Source organism: Pogona vitticeps, chromosome 15, assembly GCF_051106095.1.
Source record: "Pogona vitticeps strain Pit_001003342236 chromosome 15, PviZW2.1, whole genome shotgun sequence".
Lineage (NCBI taxonomy): Eukaryota > Metazoa > Chordata > Lepidosauria > Squamata > Agamidae > Pogona > Pogona vitticeps.
The window spans coordinates 7,921,137-7,945,454 of record NC_135797.1 but is presented as its reverse complement, the minus strand read 5'-3'; the positions used below and the strand labels follow the sequence as shown (position 1 = coordinate 7,945,454).

The 24,318-nt window shown below is 44.6% G+C and overlaps 2 protein-coding genes across 8 annotated transcripts in view; one reads left to right on the top strand and one right to left on the bottom strand.

Annotated features, from left to right (window-relative positions):
* Window positions 1-4,683: 4,683 nt before the first annotated feature.
* On the bottom strand, window positions 4,684-7,526 carry LOC144584844 (uncharacterized). Its single transcript, XM_078381987.1, has 2 exons — window positions 7,037-7,526; window positions 4,684-5,274 (listed from the first exon to the last, which is right to left on the bottom strand). The coding sequence occupies exons 1-2, from the start codon at window positions 7,331-7,333 to the stop codon at window positions 4,927-4,929; spliced, it is 645 nt and encodes a 214-aa protein (XP_078238113.1). The 5' UTR covers window positions 7,334-7,526; the 3' UTR covers window positions 4,684-4,926.
* Window positions 7,527-12,249: 4,723 nt separating this feature from the next.
* The window catches only part of LOC140702815 (solute carrier family 9 member C1-like), a 117,341-nt gene continuing 105,272 nt past the window's right edge, over window positions 12,250-24,318 (top strand). For 2 of the 7 annotated variants that reach the window (XM_078381983.1, XM_078381986.1), the window contains exons 1-4: window positions 12,252-12,964; window positions 16,291-16,391; window positions 17,782-17,907; window positions 20,488-20,653. In XM_078381983.1, the coding sequence (XP_078238109.1) occupies window positions 12,346-12,964; window positions 16,291-16,391; window positions 17,782-17,907; window positions 20,488-20,653 (1,012 nt within the window). In that variant the 5' untranslated portion in view covers window positions 12,252-12,345. Of the gene's footprint in view, window positions 12,965-16,290; window positions 16,392-17,781; window positions 17,908-20,487; window positions 20,654-24,318 lie in introns of all 7 variants that reach the window. The other 5 variants (XM_078381982.1, XM_078381981.1, XM_078381985.1 and 2 more) reach the window with 4 other exon arrangements.

Here is a 24,318-nt window from a genome sequence, read left to right as displayed (position 1 = left end):
GGATTTAAGACTTCTCCACTCTAGTCTAGGGAAGCGAACGAAAGGGTTCCCGCAGAAAACTCTCGAAGCCGGTTGTTCCCAACCTTGGGTCCCCAGATGGCCTGCAACTCCCGGAAGCCTTTACCGCTAGATGTGCTAATCAGGATCTCTGGGAGTCGCAGTGCAAGAACGTCAAGGAACCCAAGGTTGGGAACCACTGCTCTAACTCTTTCACTAAAGTATGAATTTAGGAAGGCGCCATGCTACTTAAAGGGGCTTCAACCTGCTGCAACTCGGTAGTTTGAATACATACATGGAATCAAAGAATTATAGAAGTTGGAAGCTACCTCCAAGGGAAATTACTGTATTTTTCACGCCATAAGACGCACCTTTCCATAAGACGCACCAATTTTTAGGAGAAAAAAACAGGGAAATATAATCTGTATTCTTCGCTCCATAAGACGCACAGACTTTTCACCACCCCCCCCTATTTTGTGGGGGAAAAGTGCGTCTTATGGTGCGAAAAATACGGCAGTCCAATTCTCTGCCAATGCAGGAAATTTTTGACTGGTGGTCATCCAACTTTAAAAGCATCCAATTCAGGGCCCTGGTTACCCTCCTTGGCCATTCTACTTCCAACCCACTTTTGCCATCAGGAAGCTCTTCATAATATTGAGTTAGAATCTCAGTATCTTGTAATGTGAATCCACTGGCTTGGGTTCTTTCCTCTGGAACTGTGTAAAACAAAATTACTCTCTTTTCCATGTTGTGTGTGTATATGGCTTATCAGAGGGGAAAAAGGAGAAGATGCTAAATTTGGGGGTGTCTCCTGATAAGTAATTCGAATATTTAGTGTTTTATGGCTCTGAAATGGAAATAACTGCATTGGATTCCCATAGTAAAAGAAAAAGTGGAGGAAGTATATTTCTTGTTTCAGGAAGCTGCAACGAGAGATAGAATAAGAGAGAAAATAAAAGAATCTAATCAAAGTTGATAAATGTGCCTTTAGGACAGAAGGGAATGCTAAGAGGCATGCTGGATAAATGGGTAATAATGACCCCCCCAACTTACTTCTTTACTTAAAATATTTCTATGCCGCTTTTCTCCCCAAAAGGATCCAATCAATCTTACTTTAAAAAGGTCACATTTCCAAAACTGGATCAGACCCCTCTGATTATGTGTCTCGGCACTATTCCATGTAGAAGAGTGGGTGCAGCAGAACAGATGCTGTTTGCAGCTTGTATGGTTATTGAGATGATCTTGCAACTTTGTGGTTCTTCTCTTGAAGCAGGGGACCAGCTGAGATGATTCCTGCCCAAGGCAGAGCAGGAAAGGACACCTGACTTGCAAGGCGGGACAAGTTGTTTTGGTGCCTGTTGAGGCAGGAAACCTCCAGAGGTGACTCTCCTTGTGACAGTGCAAATACAGTGGTGCCCGGCATAGCGACGATAATCCGTGCAGCAAAAATAGATGCAAAGAGATTTCATCGCTATGCGGTTTTAAAAAGCCCACAGCAGTGCATTGAAACCCCTTCAGTGCGTTCCTATGGGCTTAAAACTCACTTTTAAGTGAAAATCCTCCGTACGGCGGCCATTTTCGCTGCCCGGTAAGCGAGGAATCCAGGCAAAAACACAGCGGGTGGCCATTTTTTTTACTTGGTGGCCATTTTGGAACCCCCCAATCAGCTATTGGAAAATCATCGCTATTCAATAATTGTTAAGCAAAACAGTGAACCGATCATCGCAAAGCAATTTTTTCCTATTTAAATCATCGCAAAGCAGCCGCTTTTGCGATCGCAAAATCTTCATCGCTATGCGGATTTGTCGTTAAACAGGGCGCCCGTTAAGCGAGGCACCACTGTATAAGAACAGCAATGTAAATGAGGGAGCCATTAGACAGAAGGTTGTCCTGTGTTGGCGTGTGGTTTTCTATACCGCAACTTGGCACTTTATGCCAGCAGCAACAATTGTTCTTATTCTCTGGACATGTTTATGTACTCTTTGCAAGTGTCACAGCAGAAAATCAAATATGGATACATTTATCCTTGTAGTACATCACACCTTCCTGGCATTATCCTTTCCAGCTCCCTCTTTTTTTTATTGTTGTTCAGTCTACAAAGTGACATAGCGCCGCACTGACACTTCTGAATTACAGCTGTATCACTTTTCTGACATAGCCCCAAACTGGCAAATTTTCATAATTAAAATAATTGATTAAAAAAATTAAGGGGTGTCAGTCTTAGCCTGAAGACTTCTGTGTGATCATGAAGTGCCCAGACACTGCTCCAAAGGGCCAATATAGGCAATCATGCAATCCAGAAAGTAAAACAAAACAATACAAGCAAACAAACAAACAAACAAACGAAAAGCTCTGCCAGTAAAAGATGTGGCAAAAAATTATGGAAAAAGAATAGGTCTGCTCACAGTTAGGTTTATATTGTGCAGTTTATAGGGGGGAAAAAACCATCAGAATACTGGGAAAGTCCCGCATGAACAGCAGGACAAATGTCCTTCTAATCACATCCTAGGACGGTGTTGTTTCATGACACTCCAGAGATGTTATCCCCGGCAGCTCCATCCCCTTGCCTGGTGGTGGAGCCGGCCCTGAAGTTTAAGACTTCTTCTCTTGGAGTTGAGAGGACATCAGTAGGATTGGAGGCAACCCTCCAATTGGTGGTGTAATCTTGAGATTACGAGCGGAAAGAGGATCTGTTCAAGAAGGGGTGATGGGGAAAGGCCTAGATGCGTTGAAAAGGAGATTGGACTGATTTCTGGAGGAAAAGTCCATCGCAGGTTACAGGCCATGATGGGGATGTACCTTCTCCAAGCTTAAAAGGGATGTAGGGGAGGGGGATCAGGAGACAGGGATCTCATTGTCTCGTGTGCTCCCAGAGGCATCTGGGGGATACAGGAAGCTGGAGTAGATGGGCCCTTGGCCTGATCCAGCAGGACTCTTCTTAATTCTCTCTCACACAAAGGTCGCCGGTGTTCAGATGGAAGGAGAAACCAGGTCTATGTAAGCAGGCAAATGGTTTTTGAGTGAGCTGGAGCTGGTACAGTGGTGCCTCACTGGATGATGTTAATCCGTTCCATTGAAATCACTGTCTAGCGAAAAGCGTTTCCCCATTGGAATGCATTGAAACCCATTTAATCCCTTCCAATGGGGGGAAATAGTCGTTGTCCAGCAAAAATCGCCCATAGGGAAACATTTTGCAAAGCGCTGATCAGCTGTTTAAATCACTGTCTTGTGAAGCATTGGTCCTGAAAACACCCGTTTTGTGAAGATTGCCCATAGAGAAGCCATTTTGTGAAGCTGCCGACCAGCTATAAAAATTGTCGTCTTGAGAAAAAAACAGTCTGCGAAGCATGGACCAAATCATCGTCCAGCAAAATCCCCCATAGGAAAAACCATTTTGCGAATTGCTATAGTGATCGCAAAAAGTCAACGTCTAGCAAAAAAAACGTTTTGCGGGGTAATTGTCCTGCGAGGTACCACTGTATAGCTCAGTGGGTTGGAGGTTCTGACTCTAGAGGCAAGCGTTTGCATCCCCACTGTGCTTCCTCAGAGAAGGGCTGATGGGATGACCCTGAGCGTGTGTGGCTGGTAGGATTGCAAGCCCTGCCACCTGTGTGGCCTTGGGCAAGCTGCCCCCGACTCCCAGAGCGCCGCCAGGAGGCAGGACTGGAAACCACGTCTGAATACATGACACCTCGGAAACCCTGGGGTCACACATCAGAATCCAGGTGGTGGCCCAATAGAATTCTTCACTGACAGGTATAGTTGCTCATCTGGACACAGATAGAAATATGATCAGCACAGTGAGGAATATTAGGACAAAAGCTGCTTATTATCTCTGCTGAAAGAAGATGATCCCACTGTAGTTAAGACGGGAGATATCTCTAGAGCTGGGATTCTCACCCTCTGTTATTCCACACATCCCCCAAGGGGGGTGGAGAAGATGCCATTTGATTACTTTTAAGCTGTGAGCTTCTCTTTTGCATTAAACCTCTGTGCAAAATGTGCTGTTTGCAGATCAGAAGTCCCCCCCACCTCCCCCAATTTCCCCCCCAATTCCCCCCCACTGACTTAGCATAGATCCCCCTGGGACACCTATATTTGATCTCCTCCTTCGCCAGCATAAAGACTGATAGGCTGAGCTCCCTGTCCCCAGTTTTTGTACCATTATCTATATCTGAAGAAGTCTACTCTGGAGGAGTCACAAGCCTGTTCTGTGCACAAATTCAAAGAGGTCCACGAAAGGCTTGCCCCAACTCAGAATTTTCTAAGGACGGCCAAAGGAAGGTTTCCACCCCTGGAGTTCTCGTCTCTCGGAGGAGAGGTGCAAAAAGTAAAACCATGACAAGAGGGCAAAAAAAGGGGAATTTACATTTAAGGAATTCCCAAGCATGATGGCAAACCTGATGGCTAACATTCATAGAGAAAAGGGGACAGCCAGCTAGCCTTTTTCTTTATGAATTGTATGAACTGAAAGCCAGATCCTGTCGAAGAATCTACTGGGGGCTTAAGTTCTTTCTGCTCTTTCTTGGCTTACGTTGATATATGGTTTGGCACATTTTTTAAAAAAACGAAGATGAGGAAGGGGTGATGTCTTTGCTTAGATTACTAAAATATCCCAAACAGAAGCTAGCTTTTGAGTCCCGCAGGAGTCTTCACCAAGCTGGGTGTTAAACAGCAGAAGGTGACACATTAGAAACACAAAAGTGATCCAGATCGTGGCCAGACTAAAATATATGTATACATATACACAAAAGGCAAATGAGTCATGATTCTGATTGGTTTCATATATATATATATTAATTTTGAAACAATCTGTTATTCTGCTTGTTAACAGGTGTGGTCATTTCTCTCTGGCATGTTTGTATGTATGTCAGACAGATCCCACGCCTATGACACATATGTGTTGCTCTCTCTGGCAACGCTCTCTTCTCATTTCAGCTTCCGTGCGCTCCTTCTCTCTTGCACCTGGCCTGCTCCCTCGCTGTCGGCAATTTCATAGACGGTGATGCGCAGCTTGTTGGAGTCCCGCTTCAAGTTGGCAAGATGCTGCTCATCCAGCAGGATATCTCCCAAGGCGCACCTCCGGCCCCGCACCTCATGCAGAAAGCTCTCCAGCTGTTCTTCCATGGAGGCCAGCTGATGGGCGTACGCTTGCTGGATGGGGTTGTACGCAGGCTTGCAGGAACTGGATTTTGGCTGAATGCAGGCAAGGGCCTGAGGTGCTGCGCATGTGGTGGGAACGTCCGGGGTGATCTCTGTGCCACACTCCTGGTTTGCCTGCCCGGGAGGGAAAGAGGAAAAAACATTTGTTTGTTTGTTCATTCCTTCGTTCGTTTGTTTATTCATTTCACTTGTATACTGCGCTGGGCAGTTTACAACCAGAATTTACCTAACATGAAGTAAAACAAAACATAAATATAGTATGAAAGAAGCACAACCTATAATCAATTTAAAAAAAAAACCTCAAATAAATTAATGAAAACCAAACAATGGAGAACAGGCAATGTAAAAATAGTTATATTACGTTAAGAAAGGATGCTCTCAAAGGCTTCAGTATACAGCTCCTTGTCTTGAGCATCCTCTTCAGGGTAGTAAGGGAAGACGCCGGGCGCAGCTTCACTGCCATGGCCCCATTCCAGAGGGGCCCCATTCCTGTTTTTGTTTGACAGCTCCTTATCCCCCTTTCGGTGTGGCGAACAAAAAGAGCACGGACGCTTTTAAGGGAAACCATGAAATCTGCAGTTTGATGAGGGACTGAGAATTCTCTGCTTTAGTTCAAGGGAAGGAGCTAGAGCACTCCAGCAAAAATAAAAAATAAAAATAAATTTAAAAAACCCCAAGCACTTCCTCTCCAAACTGCAACTCCCAAGATCTCATAGGCCATAAGAGTCATGGGGGTACCAAAGCCGGATAGGTGCAGAAAACAGGGATGGGATTTTTACATTTTTTTTAACACCACCACTGAAAAGTGTGCTGGAATAGCTCCAGCTAGAATTCTGGGGGCTTTGCTTCCCCCCCCCCAGCCCTATCAGGTATACATTATGTTTGATATAAATTATGACTGGTGCATAAATGAGAAAGAAAGAAAAATCCCCATTTCAGGTGTCTTCACCTGAGGACCTGGCTGGGCAAGGCTAGGCTTTGTTGCACTGCAAAGCATGAGGGGCATTGTAGTCTCCTTGTATTCTCCAGACAGGGTACCTCTCGGGAAACTGCCGTGCCCTGCATGTTTTGCGGGGCCACAGAATCAAGACCTGCCCTACAACTTGGAAATGGAAGGAGTTTTTACTCATGTCTGCACCAGGTGTCAATTATATTAAACACCTAAGAGGGCTTGGTAAAGGTAAAGGTTCCCCTTGACATTTAGCTCAATCGTGTTTGACTCTAGGGTGCGGTGCTCATCCCCGTTTCCAAGCCGCATAGCCAGCGTTTGTCCATAGACAGTTTCCGTGTCACGTGGCCAGTGTGGCTAGACACAGAACGCCGTGGCCTTCCCACTGTGGTGGTACCTATTTATCTACTCGCATTTACATGCTTTTGAACTGCTAGATTGGCAGGAGCTGGGACAAGCGATGGGAGTGGATTCATGTGGATTCGATCTTACGATCTTACTGGTCTTTCGACCTTGCAGCACACAAAGGCTTCTGCGATTTAGCCCACAGCACGCCCTTTCAGCCAGCCCTCTCTAGAGGTACTAAGGATCAAACTCTCAGACCTTCTAGCATGCAATGTACGGCTCTCTGCCACTGATCTACTGTACAGACTCTTCTCAAGAGAGGATAAAAAGAGGAGAGGGACTGAAGCTCCGTGCGTTTGGGTGCCTGGTTATGGAACCAGGAGGTGGGATTTCACATCTCCACTGTTTCTCCTAGGAGAGGAGTCAGCTGGGAGGCTCCTGAGCAAGTGGGTGAGTGGATCGGGTTATGTGCCCTGCCATGTGTCATCTCAGAGCGCCACCAAGAGGAGGGACTGGGGGCTACCGTAAGCCTGAATCCACCTTCATGGCGGATGAATCTGAGGCTGTCAGGGAGAAGCTCACCAAGGGTACGGCTGGCTCTTCCGCTTTGCTGGGAAGCTGCGTCGACTCCTCCTCTCCTCTTTGGCTGATGTTGTAGGTCATGTAGAGGATGCACCAGGTCAGGCCACAGAAGCCCGCGAGGATGATCATCAGGGGCACCCAATACCCTGGCCAGGGAAGGGTGTCCAGGGAAGGCCTGCCGTATCGGATCTGCGGCTTACAGGACGATTTAGAGCTGTCCGCCTCTCCCATCAAGGAAGGCACAGTCGAGAGAGTCAAGGCCAACATGGCAAGCAGGAGGAACGTGCCGGTAGCCATGGGTGGTAGCCTGGTTGGCCCGAGAGAGGCTGGCTGTGCTTGGTGTTTCCTGCAAGCCGGAGGCCCCTTGGGCTGCCTTGCCTCACTCCTGCCCTCCTTCACAGCTCCCCCCTCCTTTGTGTCATCATCGAAGAGGGCACAAAGGGAGCCACCTCCAGCCTCTTGGCATCACTAGCATTGGCCTCCAGGAAGGAAAGGCTCCCCCCACCCCCTGGGCTCTGCGTCCCCTGTCAAGTTTTACTTCTTGCACACTGACAGCAGCTTGTACCCCTTTCCCTGCCATCGTGCCAACCTCTGGAATACAGGGGCTTCTCCTTTGAGGGGGAGGGATTTAAGACCTCTCCGCTCTAGTCTAGGGAAGCGAACGAAAGGGTTCCCGCAGAAATCTCTCTAAGCCGGTTGTTCCCAACCTTGGGTCCCCAGATGGCCAGCAACTCCCGGAAGCCTTTACCGCTAGATGTGCTAATCAGGATTTCTGGGAGTCGCAGTGCAAGAATGTCAAGGAATCCAAGGTTGGGAACCACTGCTCTAACTCTTTCACTAAAGTATGAATTTGGGAAGGTGCCATGCTACTTAAAGGGGCTTCAACCTGCTGCAACTCGGTAGTTTGAATACATTCATGGAATCAAAGAATTATAGAAGTTGGAAGCTACCTCCAAGGGAAATTAGTCCAATTCTCTGCCAATGCAGTATCAATAGTCCTTCTCTAAAGTTAACACATCGTCCTGGTTCACTTCAGAATTCATTAAACTGCACTGAAGTACCCTACATTTAATTTTCCTTAACATGCCATTGCTCTATAATATAAATCAGGTGTTCAAGGGAAGCCACAGTAGCCAAAATAATATTTGTTGTAAGAGAAAGAAGCTTTCCTTTGTGTGTCTATGAAGTGCCAAGTGGAGTGGGTCCACAGCTGGCATGAGAGGAGCTGGATGTCAAGGATTTTGTTGATCTTTGCCCAAAGCTGCGATTATCTGGATTATTGGCAGCTTGGAGGCAATTAATGAGCAGGGATCCAGGTTCCCCTCACCTTCCACTCATCACCTGAGCAGATCAGCGTCTGAGCCGGGACGCGAGCTTCTCCGCTGCTGCGTTGACGCGCTCATGTCCACTTGACAAGGGAACTGCTCACCTACTTGACATGACAGATTTTATTTATTTTATTTTATTTTATTAAATTTACACCCTGCCCATCTAGACACATGACTACTCTGGGCGGCTAACAATAAACATGTAATAAAAACAGTATAATAAAATTAAAAACAATAGTAATATAGTTCAAGATTGGAAAAAAATAAAAATAATCAAGTGATGACAGGAAGGAAAGCCTGCCTAAAAAGCCAGGTCTTAAGTTGGCTCTTAAAAACACCCAGCAAGGGAGCCAGCCAGATCTCTGAGGGCAGACTGTTCCAAAAGCGAGGGGCCACTGCTGAGAAGGCCTGGTTTCTTGTTCTTTCTCTCCAGGCCTCCCTCGGTGTAAGGCCCCTCAGGTGCCCTTCCTGGTTAGAACAAGTGGTTTGGGTAGATCTAAGTGGGAGGAGGCGTTTCGCTAGATACCGAGGTCCTAAACCATTTAGAGCTTTATTTGTCATCCTTAACACTTTGAAATCAATGCACAAATGAACGGGCAGCCAATGCAAGGCAGCCAGAGTGGGGGAAATATGCTGATACTTTCGCGTCCCACTGAGAAGACTGGTCGCCGCATTCTGCGCCATTTCCGCATCAATCTCAAAGGTAGCCCCAGGTAGAGCGCATTACAGTAGTCTAATCTCGAGATTACAAGCGCATGGAGCAAAGTGGTGAGCGCCCCAACATCAAGATATGGGCGCAGCTGGGCTCTGAGTAATGAACGGTTGCCAACAGGATGAGAAGGAAATGTCCCTGCCTGCCCCTGCATGTGTACAAAGAAATTAATCTGCAAGGTCTGACAGGTTAAACATCGTTGCAGCGTTTAGCCCATTCTGTCATCTGGCCTGGGCTTGTAGCTCAAATTGGGGTCGAACTGCACAGGCCATGAGGCCCGTTCCGAAGGCTGGCAACCTCAGATTCGTGTCACTCTTGAAGTTATTAGAACACAGATTAGAACAGTTCAACAACGCATGGCATTTCCTATAGAGCTATGGTGTCATCAACACAATCTGCACAGAAAAAGGGTTCCCTGCTCCAAACAGCTTGCAGGGTTAAGTCCAAAATTATTCCCTGAGAGAATCTGGGTAACTTATTTTTCTTTTACATCAAGAACCGATTGGAAAGTATGTAGACTGTGCTAAATAATAGCATCCAACTGTGCCGGTTAGGTGGAGAAATATACATTCAAATATACAAGATAGAAACACACACACACACACACGACTGCCTTGACTATGCCTGCCCTTGCCTTAAATTGACGTGTTTCATGTACCCTCCTTTCCAGCCTGTCTCCTGAATCTTGGGGACAATCGCTCCTGTTTTCCTTCGCCCACTTTCCCACTCATTTGCCCTTCCAAAGACTCTGAGGCAGCTGAAGCAAGAACAATGCAAAAAAGGCACAAAAATACAACAGTCAGTGCCACCTTGTGAATAATCTGTGAACATCACCGCATGGAAAGGCTGCTTGACTTCAAATACTATTTATTGTATATTTACTCAAAATGTGCTTGCTGTGTCTTGAATTTTAGGTCTTGTAAACAAACAAAAGCATACATAGAAACACACACTCATTCCAGGCTTGTTTTAGTGGCACCAGATCCGTGTCCTCAAAGTAGGCCAACCTTCCATTCTTCTTGGAGGAATTCCCTGACAGGGAGGCTTTATTGCATTTTCCAGCACCGTCCCTCTGAGCATAGGGTAGTACACATCCCTCTCATTCTGATCCATCTCTCTCCTGTTTGTCAGGGTGAAAGGCTGCAGCCCACATGCCGAACACTGTATTTGTGGATGCTGCCCTTTTCTTGCCCTCAGAGCCAAGGGGATGATGACTGAGTTGATGGACTGGATGGAGTGATGGATTAGAACTCGGGAGATCTGTGTTCAAATCCCTGCTTGGATTTGAAACTTACTTGGCAGATGGCACAAGTAAAACCGCTCCAAAATACACTATCTCATATACCCCTAACTCTCTGTTAGGGCTACTTTACTGTACGTTGAGTGCAACTTGACAGCATAGAGCAACAACCCAGAGCTGTGAGCCGCCTTGGGTCCCTTTATCAAGAGAAAGTGGCCTATAAATTAAATAAATAAATAAAACAGATAAACCAAGAGAAGGCAACTTGTCATGCTGGAGGTAACAAGAGCTTCAACAAGCAGGCAGCAGTGGTTACTGTTTGGGAAACAGCAGGCCGTGCTCATATCTACATGTATGTTAATTTGCATACATTAGATAGAATCGTAAAGTTTGGTGGGATACTGGAGGTCATTTAGTCCAACCCCTCCCAGCTGCTGCTTAAGCAGCTCAAGGGAATGAGAGGCCCTCCCCATGTCTTGTGGCAGGCTGTTCCACTGACGTAGATGCTCTTTTCCATTAGGATGATTTGTCCTCGTGTGTCTAATCTGAGCCTATTAATAATATGTAACCTACAACGTTGTGGAGTAATCACACAGCAGCGTTCATATCTATGAGTGGTTTATTGTACTGATCTCCACAATTATCTAGTATAATTCTTTTTTGGTCAGTGTTTTTCAGTTCATCAAAATAAATTGCATATTGGATACTGATTTATCCTGTTTTCAAATTAATCACTCTATATCCTTTGATCCATATCTTATATTAATCATATTCAATTACTATAGTTTGTTCCGCTCTGCAATCTAACGCTTGACTTTTCTGTTTGGCTATATAAGCATAAGCATGACTTCTGAAAACTCTTACGTATGTTGTACAGATGGAATTTTTCTATGCCAAATCTGATACACTGTTTTTTTTTATTGTGCTTAGTTGGCAGTTTATTTTGAATATATGTTGCTGTCCCATAGCTTCACTGCAAAATTTATTTGGCAATCCAGCATCTGCTAACACGCATCTTGTCATTTCTAAAATATATCTTACTTTTCTCTCTGCTAATCCATTTTACTCAGGAGTATAAGCAACTGTTTTCATATGCAAAATTCCTTGTTCCTAAATTGTTCATTTTCTGTGAAATATATTTACCACCATTTGACTATTAGTATTGCTGTTGGTTTTATCCCAAATTTAAATAAATAAATAAATAAATAAATAAATTTATGACTGACTATTGCCACATACTTTTTTAAAAAGTCACAATTGACGAGGTCATTTACACTGACCCCCAAATACATCGCAATTCTTTGGAAGCCGGAAAAGCTTGGCTGCAGCATCCTCGCCCTTCGTACGTTAGGCTCGAGGTCCACTCCACCTGCTCAGAACAAAGGGTTTCTTCCAATCTCAAGTTCCTCATCCACAAAACCTTCCTGAGGAAGAGGTGCGCCTTGCGTATCAGGACAGCATGGCCGGAAAGTTACATAAGACACATCCATTTTGTTCATTCGCCTTAATATTTCTTTATCAGTCAGCCTCTCAATCTAAAGGAATCTTCCCATTCAGCAGTAGGTCCAGGCTTTAAATGTTTGCGCCTGTTTTATGTCACCTGCTGAAAAGTCCACCCATTCAAGCCGTGTAGCAGAAGGGAGAAGACCTCACAGGGTACAATAACATAAGGCACCCTCTCAAAGCATTGGGGGGGGAGCAGGGGGGGAGACCCACGCAGGCCCTGCTTGCAGTGGAGACGTCCGAGCTGGCAGTCCACGTCCCAGGCATCTCTCCTCCGCAGGGACGGTGGCATCCGTCGCCCCCCCTCTCAGGCTGCCCGGTTCCCTGGGACTTCCGCGGCGTTCCTCAGAGCAGCTGGGAGAGAAATGGACGGCGGGCTTTCCCTGCTGCCCTCCTGCAAAGCCTCTTGGGGGGGGCTTCGTTGCCGAGGGCTCTTCTTGGCCTCCCTTCCATTCACCAAAAGCCCTGTCCCCCCCTTTGGCCCCGTCCCAGAGGTGGGGGAGGGGAGGGCGTGGGCTGGCCGTGGATGGGGACAGGCCGGAGGCCCTCCTGCCCTTCGAAACCCGCTCCCCTCGCGGCTGTTGGTAGGGAAAGGAAGGGAGCCATGCAATCCAAAGCAAAAGCGGGCGCTCCCGGTTTCTCCACCGGCAGCAGCTCTGATCATCCCCCCAAAGAGGCTTCCCTGGGGGGGGGCTCACCTCATCTGCCCCCCCATGACTCGTCCTGCTCTCCTTGCCTCCTTCCCCTTCCTCCCAGGCCAGCGAGAACCTTCCCTTCGGAATGCGGGGGGCCCGGTCCGTTGCCGTGGAGATGCATCCTCCTGACCAAGGCCGGACCGTTGGAACGTCAAGGTGGACCGTTGGAAGGCGAAGGCCTCGAGGTTTCCTGCGCCGACGTCTTTCTACCTCCTGGCTTTTTTGGAGCAAAAGGGAGCTGGCAAGGAGGCAGCATGAGGCCTTTAAAGGTCGTGTTTCTGCTGATGGCCGCCTTAACTGTGGGGGCCGTGAGGAAAATCGATTTAATTCCCCTGGGTTCCCCCATTCCCACGACTCCTGAAATTGTGGGTGAGGATCAGGCGTGGTTCTTCCAGCTGAAACCCTGCCTCACCCTCCTATTGGTGGTGTCCGTGATCTTCTTGGTCGGAGGTAGGATTTATTCATCTTTGATTTTTTACGTAAATGGAATTTAGCCATTGGGTGTATTCTTGGTTCCCCATTTTAATTTTCAGCACTGGTCTCTGTCCCCGAAGCCCAGGCCTAGGAAGTAAGTCAGAAGAATCCCCTGCGTAGAAATCTGTTTGAAACAGGAGGAAGAGAGAGCACAGCACGGGAGCAGCGACCAAAGACAAAGAGGAGTTGGAAAGGGGCTCTTAAGGCCATCCAGTCCAACCCCCTGCTCAGTGGAGGAGAGAAAGGCCCCAAATCCTTGAGGGCATAAAAAAGAGCTTCCCCTGACACACACAAAAAAAGAGAAGGCTTGAAATTTGGAAGACAAGCCATTTGAGGGGAGGGCACTCCAAATTTGAGGAGATGCTTTTCAGATTTCCTCTGGTATCGCTTGCATGTTCGTGAGAAGACAAGCCAGGGGATATCCTGGGAAGGAGACGACTTCGCCTCAGTTGCTCACTCAAAGAAGGCGACTTCTGTGGACAGTGGAGTTAAGGTTCATCATCTAAATGGGAGGGCCAGCATCACTTTACTTTTCTTACAAGCATCTTGCATTTTCTTTTCCGTCTTGTATCTCAGAAATATCTGTTTACACATTTTCCTAAAGCTCCTGTATGCAAAGGGACGTGGAGGCTAATTGGGTCCCTTTCCTTTCACTGCTTTCTGTCTGAGGATCATCAATATGTGGCATGAGGCCAAGCTAGAAGTAACACCATGACTAGATTTCTTTCTTTTTTAAAAAAATAAGATATGAGATGGGATGATTTAATCAGACAGCAGTATTGGGAGGGAAGGGAATCCTTTCTACTGTGCTTGTTTAACCAATGAGAATCTCTTTGGCAAAGCGGCTATTTGTCTTGCTGTTTGTCCATTTGTGCTTGGAAAATGCCTTTCTAAACTCTTAATCCGAGAGTCTTCGGCAAATTCATGTTGGGGCTTCTCTGGATTTGCCTGGCACCATATTTTGGAATTTTTGATGGTTTTATTATTTCTAGAACTGCTAGAGGTAGTGCTGTGTAGTCTACCAGAAGTGTAATAGTTATTCCTCAAGGACATAAAATAAGAGCATCAGTTCTATATTTGAAATGATATCCCATTTTACCGGAGTGCACTGAAAGAGTGTGGGAAATGTTTTGCTTCAGTTCATGATGCTGAATCTGATGAAACCGAATTTCTTTTCATTAGGATTTTGTAAACACAGAGAACTAAATAAAATAAGTTCAGCCAATATTCAGATCTTATATTCCAACTTTCTTTTGCAGTTGAAATGCTAATATTAGGCTTAGTCAAGGGTGGGCAATTAATTTCTATGGGGGGGGGGCTACATTAAAAATCTGAACGGTGTTCAGGGCCCGAACCAACTTTACTTAAAAATAAAATGAAACAGTGATGTTATGATTGCTTTTATTTTAAACTCAGTTAATCTACAGAAATACTAAAGAGGTTTTTGTGGTATGTTAAAGATAAGCAACTGAATAACTTTAGACAAAAAGCTATAAACGGTCTTGATGTTCAAAGCGGTCCAGGGGCCGGACAGGAGCGGTTCGTGGGCCGTATGTGGCCCTCGGGCCGCACTTTGACCAGGTCTGGGCTTAGTGAAGAGCTTCAGGTGTGTCTTTCTACACTGTGAAGTGAAGCAGCTGGTTGGCAGGGTCATGCTTTAAATTTTAAGAAATATTTTTAAAGTATAATTGTCAAAGAAAAATCCAATTTTAAAAACTTAAATTCTGATTTAAATCCAATCCACCTTGCTGGTCACTAAAGAGAAGGCCACGGCTACAGGATGTTTATAAAATAAAAATGCAAGAATAGTGTGATCCCTTTATTGAACCACTAAAAATATCAAATGAATTGCCAGCGTTCATGGGGAAAATTCCCCTTCGTCAGGCTGGGCATCACCGCTTCATGGTACCACAGAAAAACTGTTGCTCAGAGTCCTAAAAATCCAGGGCAGGTCTCCGTCCTGGCCTGAGGTGAGTTCAGGCCTGCGTTGCAAACACCAGCCCGGGGTGGGGTGGGGTGTCCGCGGCCTTGAGCGCCATTCCTTGCCGCAGGGTTAGAAGGTTCCACCCCAAACTTCAAATAAAGGCTTATCTGTGCCGTTCGTGAAGGGGATGGTGCCCAGCCAGATGAAGCCAAATTTTCTGTATGAAAGCTTCCAATTTGTTTGATTTTTTTTTTAAATGGCTCAAAAGGTATCACCCTGCTTTTGCATTAGGGCAATTGTAAGGGCTACACAGCCTTTTCTCTAGGTCAGTCTTACAAAACAGCGTGGAGAAAAATTAACAGTCTTTTAAAAATCAATGTTTTTAAAACTTCAAATTAAATAATGATTAATCTAAAAAAAAGATATTTGATTTAAATTGTCCAACCCCCCCTCCAATTTTTTAAAAAATTAAATCTTGATTTGAATCAAGATTGGCAAACCCCTTTTAACTCGTTGTAGCATTGTTTTCACATAATTAGTACCCCTTTGACCCTTTGTAGTCCTGCACATTCATATTCAAGGAACTGGTCTCAAACTACTTGTCAAAATTTATTTGATTGGTATTCCACGAGAGTCTCTTTCAATGTTTGATCAACGGCAGTTTTACTGCCGATCTTTCCCGGCCCTAATGATTGACGCTGAAGAAGATGTGAGTGTGCGGAGGGTCTCTTCTCGCCAGAGTCAATGCTCTGCCCTAGAGACGGGCACTTCCCGCTGTCCCGGCAATTGGGTGCCACCTGGCAGGTCCTCACCCGCCGGTGTGGTGCCAGCGCCCTGGATTCTGCCCCCGCCTCCTCCCCCAGGCGCCCCCCCAGAGAAGGAGGCGGAGCAGGAAAGGCTGCAGCATTGCTTCCAAGAGGGTGCCTGCAGGAGGAGGTGGGGGGCAGGATCTGGAGCAGCTGTGCAACACCTGTGGGCCCGATCCACCGAACTGCGCTAAGTACCCATCTCTATTCTGCCCACATCACTGTGAAATTTTTGAGAATCCCTTTTTAGCATTGACTGAACCCAGGCAAGACAGGATTCTCTGGAATGATAAGACATGGGCTTCAATATGATCTGAGATGTCCTTTTATTCATCTTCTGATCCGCTTATCAGGATGCTCTGATGAGAAGATGATAATATACTGTTTATCGAACGAGGGTTCAGGTGTTCCTGATTGGGTCGCTTCCCCACCCCCACCCCTGCCTTGCCAGGCATATGAAAGCCCAGCTGGGTTACTTGCATTGGATATGTTGTCCATTTCTGGCTCTTTGAGTCCTGTTGCTTAATTTCCACTTACTGCATGTCTATTTAGCAGTCCTTTCTTTCTTTCAGCTCTGGTGAACATACTTTTTGTACCAAAAAATACTCCTGCATATATCATCACATTTTTCATTGGAGTCGCACTTGGAACAGTATCCCGTTTGACGTCGCAGGTACTGTGTCTGCACTTAATGAAGTGGGAGAAAACAAAGAAAGCAGAATATATATTTTCTTGTACGCATGAATAGAAAATAGTAGTTTGCAATTTGGGAAGTTTGTAGTTTGCGAAGGGTGTTCTTGCAGCATCAAAAATAAATTCCAGCAACAGGAAATATTTTTCATTTCGTAGCACAATAAGTACTGACGGACTGGAATATCCCCACCCTCATGCCGTACATAATGTGATAGCATATCAATCCTCAAAAGCTTGGGCCAGTTGGAATCTGACCCTTTGTTGTTTCAGTTGAAAAATACAGATACAGTTGCACCTGGCCTGCTAGCTGCCTTATTACTTTGTGTACATTTGTAGATATAAGCTGGTGGATCAGCTAATAATGTATTCAACAGGAAACAGAAGTTGTCCTTTGTTAGCATTTATTCCTGGATTTCTTTGCTAGAGGACCTATGCCTCCTTGTCCTCTGCTTCTTAGGAATGTGGCTTGATATGTTCCCCCCCCCCCAGGTTCTGGATCATTGTTTAGATCAAATTGATCCTTCACTATCTGGCACCTTGAACACTTTAGTGTATCTTTCCCCAAAGCCAGGGATCTAGTGAGAGATCATTTTCTGGAAGATCCAAATCTTGAGTATGAATCGCAAGCGCCTTGCAAAAAGCATGTCTCAGAATTCAGGAGCCATTCTACGTACCGAGGACAACATCTCGAGAGTGAAGAGCTCTGCTGGGAAATTTTAGATCTAAAATACACCTTAGAAACGAGCCGTCTCCTGTCCTTTGTGCCCTTAACCTGCCTGTGGAGGGTTTCGGGGTCCCAGGGAAGGAAGCCCCTCTGGCCCCCAGCAGAGCCGTCTCCATCCTCCAGAGAGAGGTGGGAAGAGAAGGCGGTGGGAAGGCCGCCTACCAGGGCTTGGAAGGGAAACGGCTGGGTGTTTGCGGGGCGACGGCCGGATCCGAGGGCGCTGCTTATCCAATTGGGAGGAGGATGTGATCTGGATTTCAGAACTGGTTTTGGGAAAGTCGGTTCTCTTCTGGGAAAGAGAAGAAAAAAGAAAGGAGAGAAAAAAAGAGAAAGATAGTGTGATTTCCCCGGTACAAATCCAAATAGAGTTAAGATCAGTTCTTCCACTGTATCAAAAGTGTCAGGTTTTAAGTATTTTTAATGCTTTCGTTGCTTCAAATGTTTATGTGTTTGTTGCTCTATCAAAAAGCACCCTAAGCTGCTCTAGAAAAGCAACACCAATCTACCTTCTCTCTGGTATAGAATATAAATAAATAGAGGCCTCAATTCTGTGGGGCAGAAGGAGGGAAGTATGTAATATCTTATCTATATTTTATAAATAAATCATTCTCAGCTAATGATATCTTCTTTTCATTTATATTGTCAGTTACCTATGGTGAAGACCTTTTCTGAGATTGATACAGAATTGTTTTTCCATCTGTTTACACCAGTAATAATATTTACAGCGGCATTTCAAATGGATTTTCATGTATTCAAAAAATCATTTTGTCAGGTAAGTTGTATAATGTCCGGTTTCTTATTTAGAAGTTTACTGTCCTCACACATGAGGATAAGGACCGGATTGTCCAGAAATGTGTGTCGTCAGGGCAGTCCTTTTGAGGAACAACAGGGGCTTCAGGAGGGGATAATCCGAGGAGGAGGAGAAGGGGTGCAGACTGCAGATGTGCTTAAGTACCAGCTGTTTCTCCTCCAAAATCTCCTCCAAAGTCATTCCCCCATTGGTTCTGCATTATTGTTAAAATTATATAAATAAATTTGAGGAATCCTGTTGGAATAAATCAATATGCAACAAGTGGCTGAGAAGTAAACTGAGATTAATAGGTGGGGAGTTCCAAACAGTTGAAGTTTCCATTATATGTGATATATAACATAAATTACTAAGGATTACTGAGAAAGCTATCAGAAAGTGAAAATGTTTTTTTTTTCATTTTTAAAATATATATACACATATCCATACATAGACATATATATACACACATATGCCTAAATCTCTATCTACAAACGATACATACTGTAGAGCTTAGCCTAGAAGCCTTTTGTATAATAATACAGTTCTTTCAGCAGTGTCTTCTCCTCATTATTCCTTTCGGTCACTTACTTTCTATTTATTACAAAGTTTTTGTTTTCCACAAAAGAAAGTGAAAATGTTGACCCAGTGTGTAGCTGCTGTGAAAAGGCTTTTAATTTTGTACTGGATTAATGCGGATCCTTGGGCATAATAGGTTGATTAGGGAAGTATTTCTTTTATATATTTTGGAAGATTAGATTTGTTTACAATATTGTCAAATAAATAGCTATTGCAGGACTTGAATGGATGCACCATTTTAAAATGATTGGCCAAGGAGCCATACGTCTTGTTTTGGGAACCATCTTTAGTTAATTTAATCTCTGTTTAACCTTTTTCTTCCTCTTTAAATCATCATATTTTTGAGTAATATATTGGATGCTTTTGACTGTTTTTATCTCTTTGAAGCATTTTGAGCTAAGTAAAGTCGTGTATCTCAACATGCACTAGATAAATGTCCACAGAGATTTCTTAGCGTGCAGGAATTCACTTTAAAAAGTCATGCCTTTTGTGTAAGTGTGCAACAGGATTTCAGCCAATATCTTTAAAAATGAAACCAGGAAATTGGGCTGCGGGCTTCTCATTTCACAAACTAAAACGCTTCTGAAGTCCTTCACAGCCTTGTGGGACAAATATGTCCATGTGCAACCTGAAGCCGAAGGGTTGTGGAAGGTCCACATGCTTTCAATGCCTGCTGCCAGACTGTTGGATGGCTTCAGGGAACAACCTGAGCATCCACTCTTGCTCAGAGCATTACGAGCATCCTCTACAGCTCAGGAAGAAGGAAGTGCAGCCACTAGAACGGAGGACTTGCTCGGGACCCCTGTGAGCAGGCTGTATATTTGACAAGAATGTATTGATTATCTGCAGTGAATGTTTGGTGGGAGTCCCCCGTGCCTGAGCTATAGGGCCATCCTTGCCCACTCTCCTGTTCTGATGGAGGTGCTTCTTTCACCCCTGATTCTACTGTGGGTTGTGCTTTTTGTCTCTGATGTGTGGGAACTGAGCAAATAGGCAGGAGCTGTGCCTAGTGGAACATATGCTGAGGGGATAGAGTTGGGTGCCGTCAGGACGTTAACCGGGCTATAGCACTGTCCCAAACTGAGCTTTACTCAGGTGTAGAACCATTCAAGGGGTTATGGGAGGTGAGTGAGTTGTCTTGTATGTGTTCATGAACTGTTGTGAAATTGCAGTCAGACAAGGGTGAAGGGGAAACCTCCCTAATGTGTGTAAACGGGTTGATTGGTATAAATACATACAGTGGGGTCTCTACTTAAGAACATCCCTACTTAAGAACAATTCCACTTAAGAACAGCTCCATTTGCTAAATTTTGCTTCTTCTTGAGTACAAAAATCCAGATAAGAACAGGAAAAAAAAAACTTTCCTGCTCTTTTTTTAACCGTAGGTCATCTTAGGTTAAAAAAAGTTCTCCCCCTAGTGGTAGAGTACATATTAACCAGCTTTGCATTAGTTCGTATGGGAACTAATGCTTCAATGTACGAACGCACCTCTACATAAAAAAAAAACAGCCAGAACGGATTAATTGGTTTTCAGTCCATTGCTTCAAAATTAGCTTCATCAGAAGTGCTTTGAACACTGTTCCCTGACCTAAGGGGAAAAAAAAGAAAAAAATATCCCCCTCTAGTGGCAGAAGGCGGAATAGCAGCTTCCCATTAGTTTCTATGGACGGAAAAGAGCAGATACAGATTAAATGGTTTTCAATGCATTCCTATGGGAAATGCAGATTCTGCATAAGAACTTTCCCACTTGAGAACCACCTTCCAATACGGATTAAGTTCTTAAGTAGAGACCCCACTGTAATTCTTACATTCCCAAACTTTCAGTCATTTTGAGTTTCTTAACATTCATACTCCTATGACATTAAAACTTCAATCCTGCCTCCCTTCATTTAATATAAATGGATGTAGTAAATAATTCTGAGATACTGTAAATGATCTGTGTACATTTTAATTCCAATACTGTATATATATGTATTGTATTTACAGGTGTTTATTCTTGCTGTTCTCGGATTTTTAATGAATTCTACTTGCATAGGATTGTTATCATATAAAATTAACGCACATAGCTGGTCCTGGGACGACAGCATGCTGTTTGGCATTATTCTTAGCACAACAGACCCTTTGCTCTCTGTGGCTTCAGTAAAAAATGTTGGTAAGTAAGAGAAATTGCTTTTCTAAAGAGATGTGCATCCCTGGGGACACAAGTATGAAGAGCAGCACTGCAGGTGCCACGGAGGTCCATTCCTTTCCCCCCAGAACCAGCCAGGAGTGATTTCACAAGAGATTAAGAGCCTTCATTTTCTATTTGCTCCAACTGTACAATATTGGTTTTAACTAGAAATGGAGGTATTTGTATACGAACATGAATACCCCCGCACTGGTGGTGGACATGACGAGGGTCCAGCCCCATGGGGCCGGTTGGTCCATGAACAGTTCTGATCCTGCTGCGGGTGCTGTGGATCCTTCCCATGGCTCCGAAGATCGCAATCAGCTCGCCACTCCTGGCAGGAGGCAGGACGACAAGCCTCTCTGCTGGATCGGAGAGTGGCTCGCCATACGCAATCTCCGGAGCCATTGGAAGGCCCCCCAGTGCCTGCTGCGGATCAGTGAGTGGACCGTCCAGCCCCATTGGGTTCACTCCTCATTATGTCCACCTGTGTGTGTGGGGATTCCTATTCGTATACAAAAACCCCCATCTCTAGTTGTAACCAGCCATGTGGAGTAACTGTTGTGGGTGTTTCCAAATAACTAACTGATGGTTTTATAAAGAACAATCAAATGAATACAATGTCACTCATCAAATCAGATTTCATACTTACTTAGCTTTCAGGCGTATTTTCCCCGTACGGGGAAGCAGACTGTCAGCGCACCTACGCAGGGTGTGTGACTCTGCTCATTTCTGAACTGGCTCTAAATTTTTATGGGGAAAACCCTTCGGGAACACAGAAAGGACAGCTGGGAACAGTGCAGCTCAAATGTCGAGGTCTAGCTCTAACCTTGATTTTATTCTGTGGGAAATGTAGTGTAATTGGCCCTGAAACCAGCATTCTGCTCAAAATACAGAGGAGCAAAATATGCCTAATTTTAGGGCTGTATTTGGGTGTCCTCATCAAGTACTTGGGATATTGCATTAAAGAATGGATCCATGTTTTTCCAGAAACTGGGAAAATAAACTTTGACAGCTTGTACAAGTTAAGATCAGAGGTCTGTCGAAATCAGTTTTTTATATTTGGAGAAAACCAGGAAGCTGCAGTGTGTTGTAAATCAGGGCTAGAATTTCTCTTGCCTGTCATTCATCACAAAAGAGGAAGAGAACAAAGGAGATGAATACACAAGCAGAAGATTAAGCAAATTTATTCTATGACCAAAAAAAGTCACAATTTGTTCTTCAATCTGCAACAAGCTGATCATTCTTTTAAATGATTTTGAGATCTTGGATGAATTCCCTAAAATGCCTGCAACTGAACTACTGTATTAATTTAATATTATGGGAAAATCTGGAAAATGAGCTTCAAATTTACAAAATGTTTATAATTGTAGAATTAATTGCAATTTTAAAAACACTGGTGTCGTGAACTTTGGGGAAACTATTTTAATTCTTCAGGTCAGTTTTATTACCAAGTGGAGATGGGCTATTGATAGGTGGCAAAGAAAAAAAGATAATATTAATGACAAAATCTATAGGTAAGCAATTTTTTTTGTTCGTTAACAATTGGAAGTTCACAAATGTGAAAGCCCACAATTTTCTGCAGAACTCTTTTAAAGTAGAGGTGGCAAAATATTACAGAAAGTAAAATAGGATGGAAAATAGTTTACCTGTTTCAAGCCATTAAGGTCTCTCACTGAACTCAGTTTCAAGATAGACAGTATGGATTTGATGGAGTCAGTCATGCAGATAGCACACAACTGTTGCAAAGCCCACTGAGAAGAAGACAAGATGCTGGTTCTCCTCTGGAGAAACAAAGATCATAGCAATGTGTTCGCGAAGGCTTTCACGGCCAGGATCTAATGGTTGTTGTGGGTTTTTCAGGCTCTTTGGCCGTGTTCTGAAAGTTGTTCTTCCTGACGTTTCGCCAGTCTCTGTGGCCGGCATCTTCAGAGGACTGGAGTAGGAACCCTGTCCAACAGAGACTGGCGAAACGTCAGGAAGAACAACTTTCAGAACACGGCCAAAGAGCCCAAAAAACCCACAACAACCAAAAGAGCAAAGCAATTGGTTTCTGCAAGTAGCTTTAGGTGAAACAAGTCGGTTTCTCTGGAGGCATTCAACAGAAGGGCAAAGAAATAACCAGACTTTTGTAAACAAAGCTGAGGATTACATTTTAGATGCACGGCTACATCACCCGTTAAAACTGGATGGATTATTTTTTTACTTACTTCAGAATCTCTTGCGCAGTCCCTCTTCAGTAGTAGAACGTTTTCTTTCACAAAAGTTCGCTTGTGGCCTTTACAGCTAAATGTGGCATTTTCGAGAGCAGTTCCGAAAGGGAAAGGTTGGGGCCATTTTAATATTTAATGCTGCTTTAATGAAGGGTATTTCTCTGAGTTTCATTGGCTTGCCGCATAATCTCTCACTTAGCCAGACCTATCTAGAGGCCGGCTAACCTCGCCAAGCTTGCCACAGAGTTGTTATCACCGGAGGTCTTACTCAGAATGCCATTTCCCAAGGGTAGGGTCTTGCACTATTTATTGTGAAAACACTTCCTCTGTTTCTTGAAGCCCACAAAGGACGGATCTGCCTTGCAATGAGACCATTCGAGTGTCGCCTGTTGCTTGAGGAAGAGAGGAATACCTGTAACGTGTGGACTGGTAGAGTTAGTTGCCATCTGCCTCCTTTCTGTCTAAAAAGGGTATAAAAACCATCTGAAATAGCCTATTGGTGTGCATCCCGGTCTTTGCACCGGCTGTATCTCCCCCGGTGGAATACAGCTGTTTTGAATGCCTCGCGCGCTCCAGTTGTCTCTGGCTCCGACCCCCACTTAAAGAGCAAACCTCGAGGTATCGGTTTAGCACACCCACAGCAGGAAAGGAGACACTTTGAAGCACAGCAAAATGAAATCCAGTATCCGCAGATGGACAGTGTCTTTATTAGAGTAAACCTGCAAGTTTTTTCATCCCTGAATCCTTTTCCTGTCCTGGTGGGGTGCCGGAGAATGTGGAGGGGTGACTCCCAGGTGAACCGCTGGTGCTTAAGCCTTTGGCGTAGAAGAGGAGAACCGAGGCCCCGGAGGCCAGAAGGCTGAGAAGAGAGAGAGAGAGGAAGAGAAGGACGGTGAAGTAAACAAGGAGAAGGAAATGAATCAAACCTTCTTTGCCTCGGAAAAAACTGGGGAGAAGAATTGCCTGTCATTTGACGGAGCTTCGCAGTTCTGTGAAACTGAATGGCTCTTTGAATTAAAAATGTGTTAGTTCTACATGACGTAATGTTTGCGTGCGGCAGGGAAAGTATATCTACATTTTCCCACAGAGTTTATATCAGCTGAAGGATATAATGAAAGCCAAACTGCATATTTATTTTCAAAAAAGAGTACATTTCCTAATATTGCAGATTTCCTCTTCCAGACATGCAGTTCTCGCAAAGCTCCACATCTCCACCATCGGACTTACAAACAAAGGCTGTGCTTCTCTTCCTCTGACCAAGCAAAGGCGGTAGAAAGCATCTGAAACAAGTTTGTTCAATGTTAAAAAGATGCATTTTACATGTTAAAACAGCCTTGCATCTAATTGTGTCATCTAATTTTTAGACAGTGGGAACTTTAGAGTAGGTGTAAGGAGACTTAAGAATCTTTAAATCAGGATGTTATTCTTCATTTTTTT

What these genes read in the sequence shown, in the direction of transcription:
- LOC144584844 (XM_078381987.1), bottom strand. Translation starts at nt 7,333, where the DNA reads ATGGCTACCGGCACGTTCCTCCTGCTTGCCATGTTGGCCTTGACTCTC. An exon ending in AAGAGCCAGCCGTACCCTTG is followed by an intron (nt 5,275 to 7,036) that starts GTGAGCTTCTCC and finishes CCTCCCGGGCAG; the next exon opens with GCAAACCAGGAGTGTGGCAC.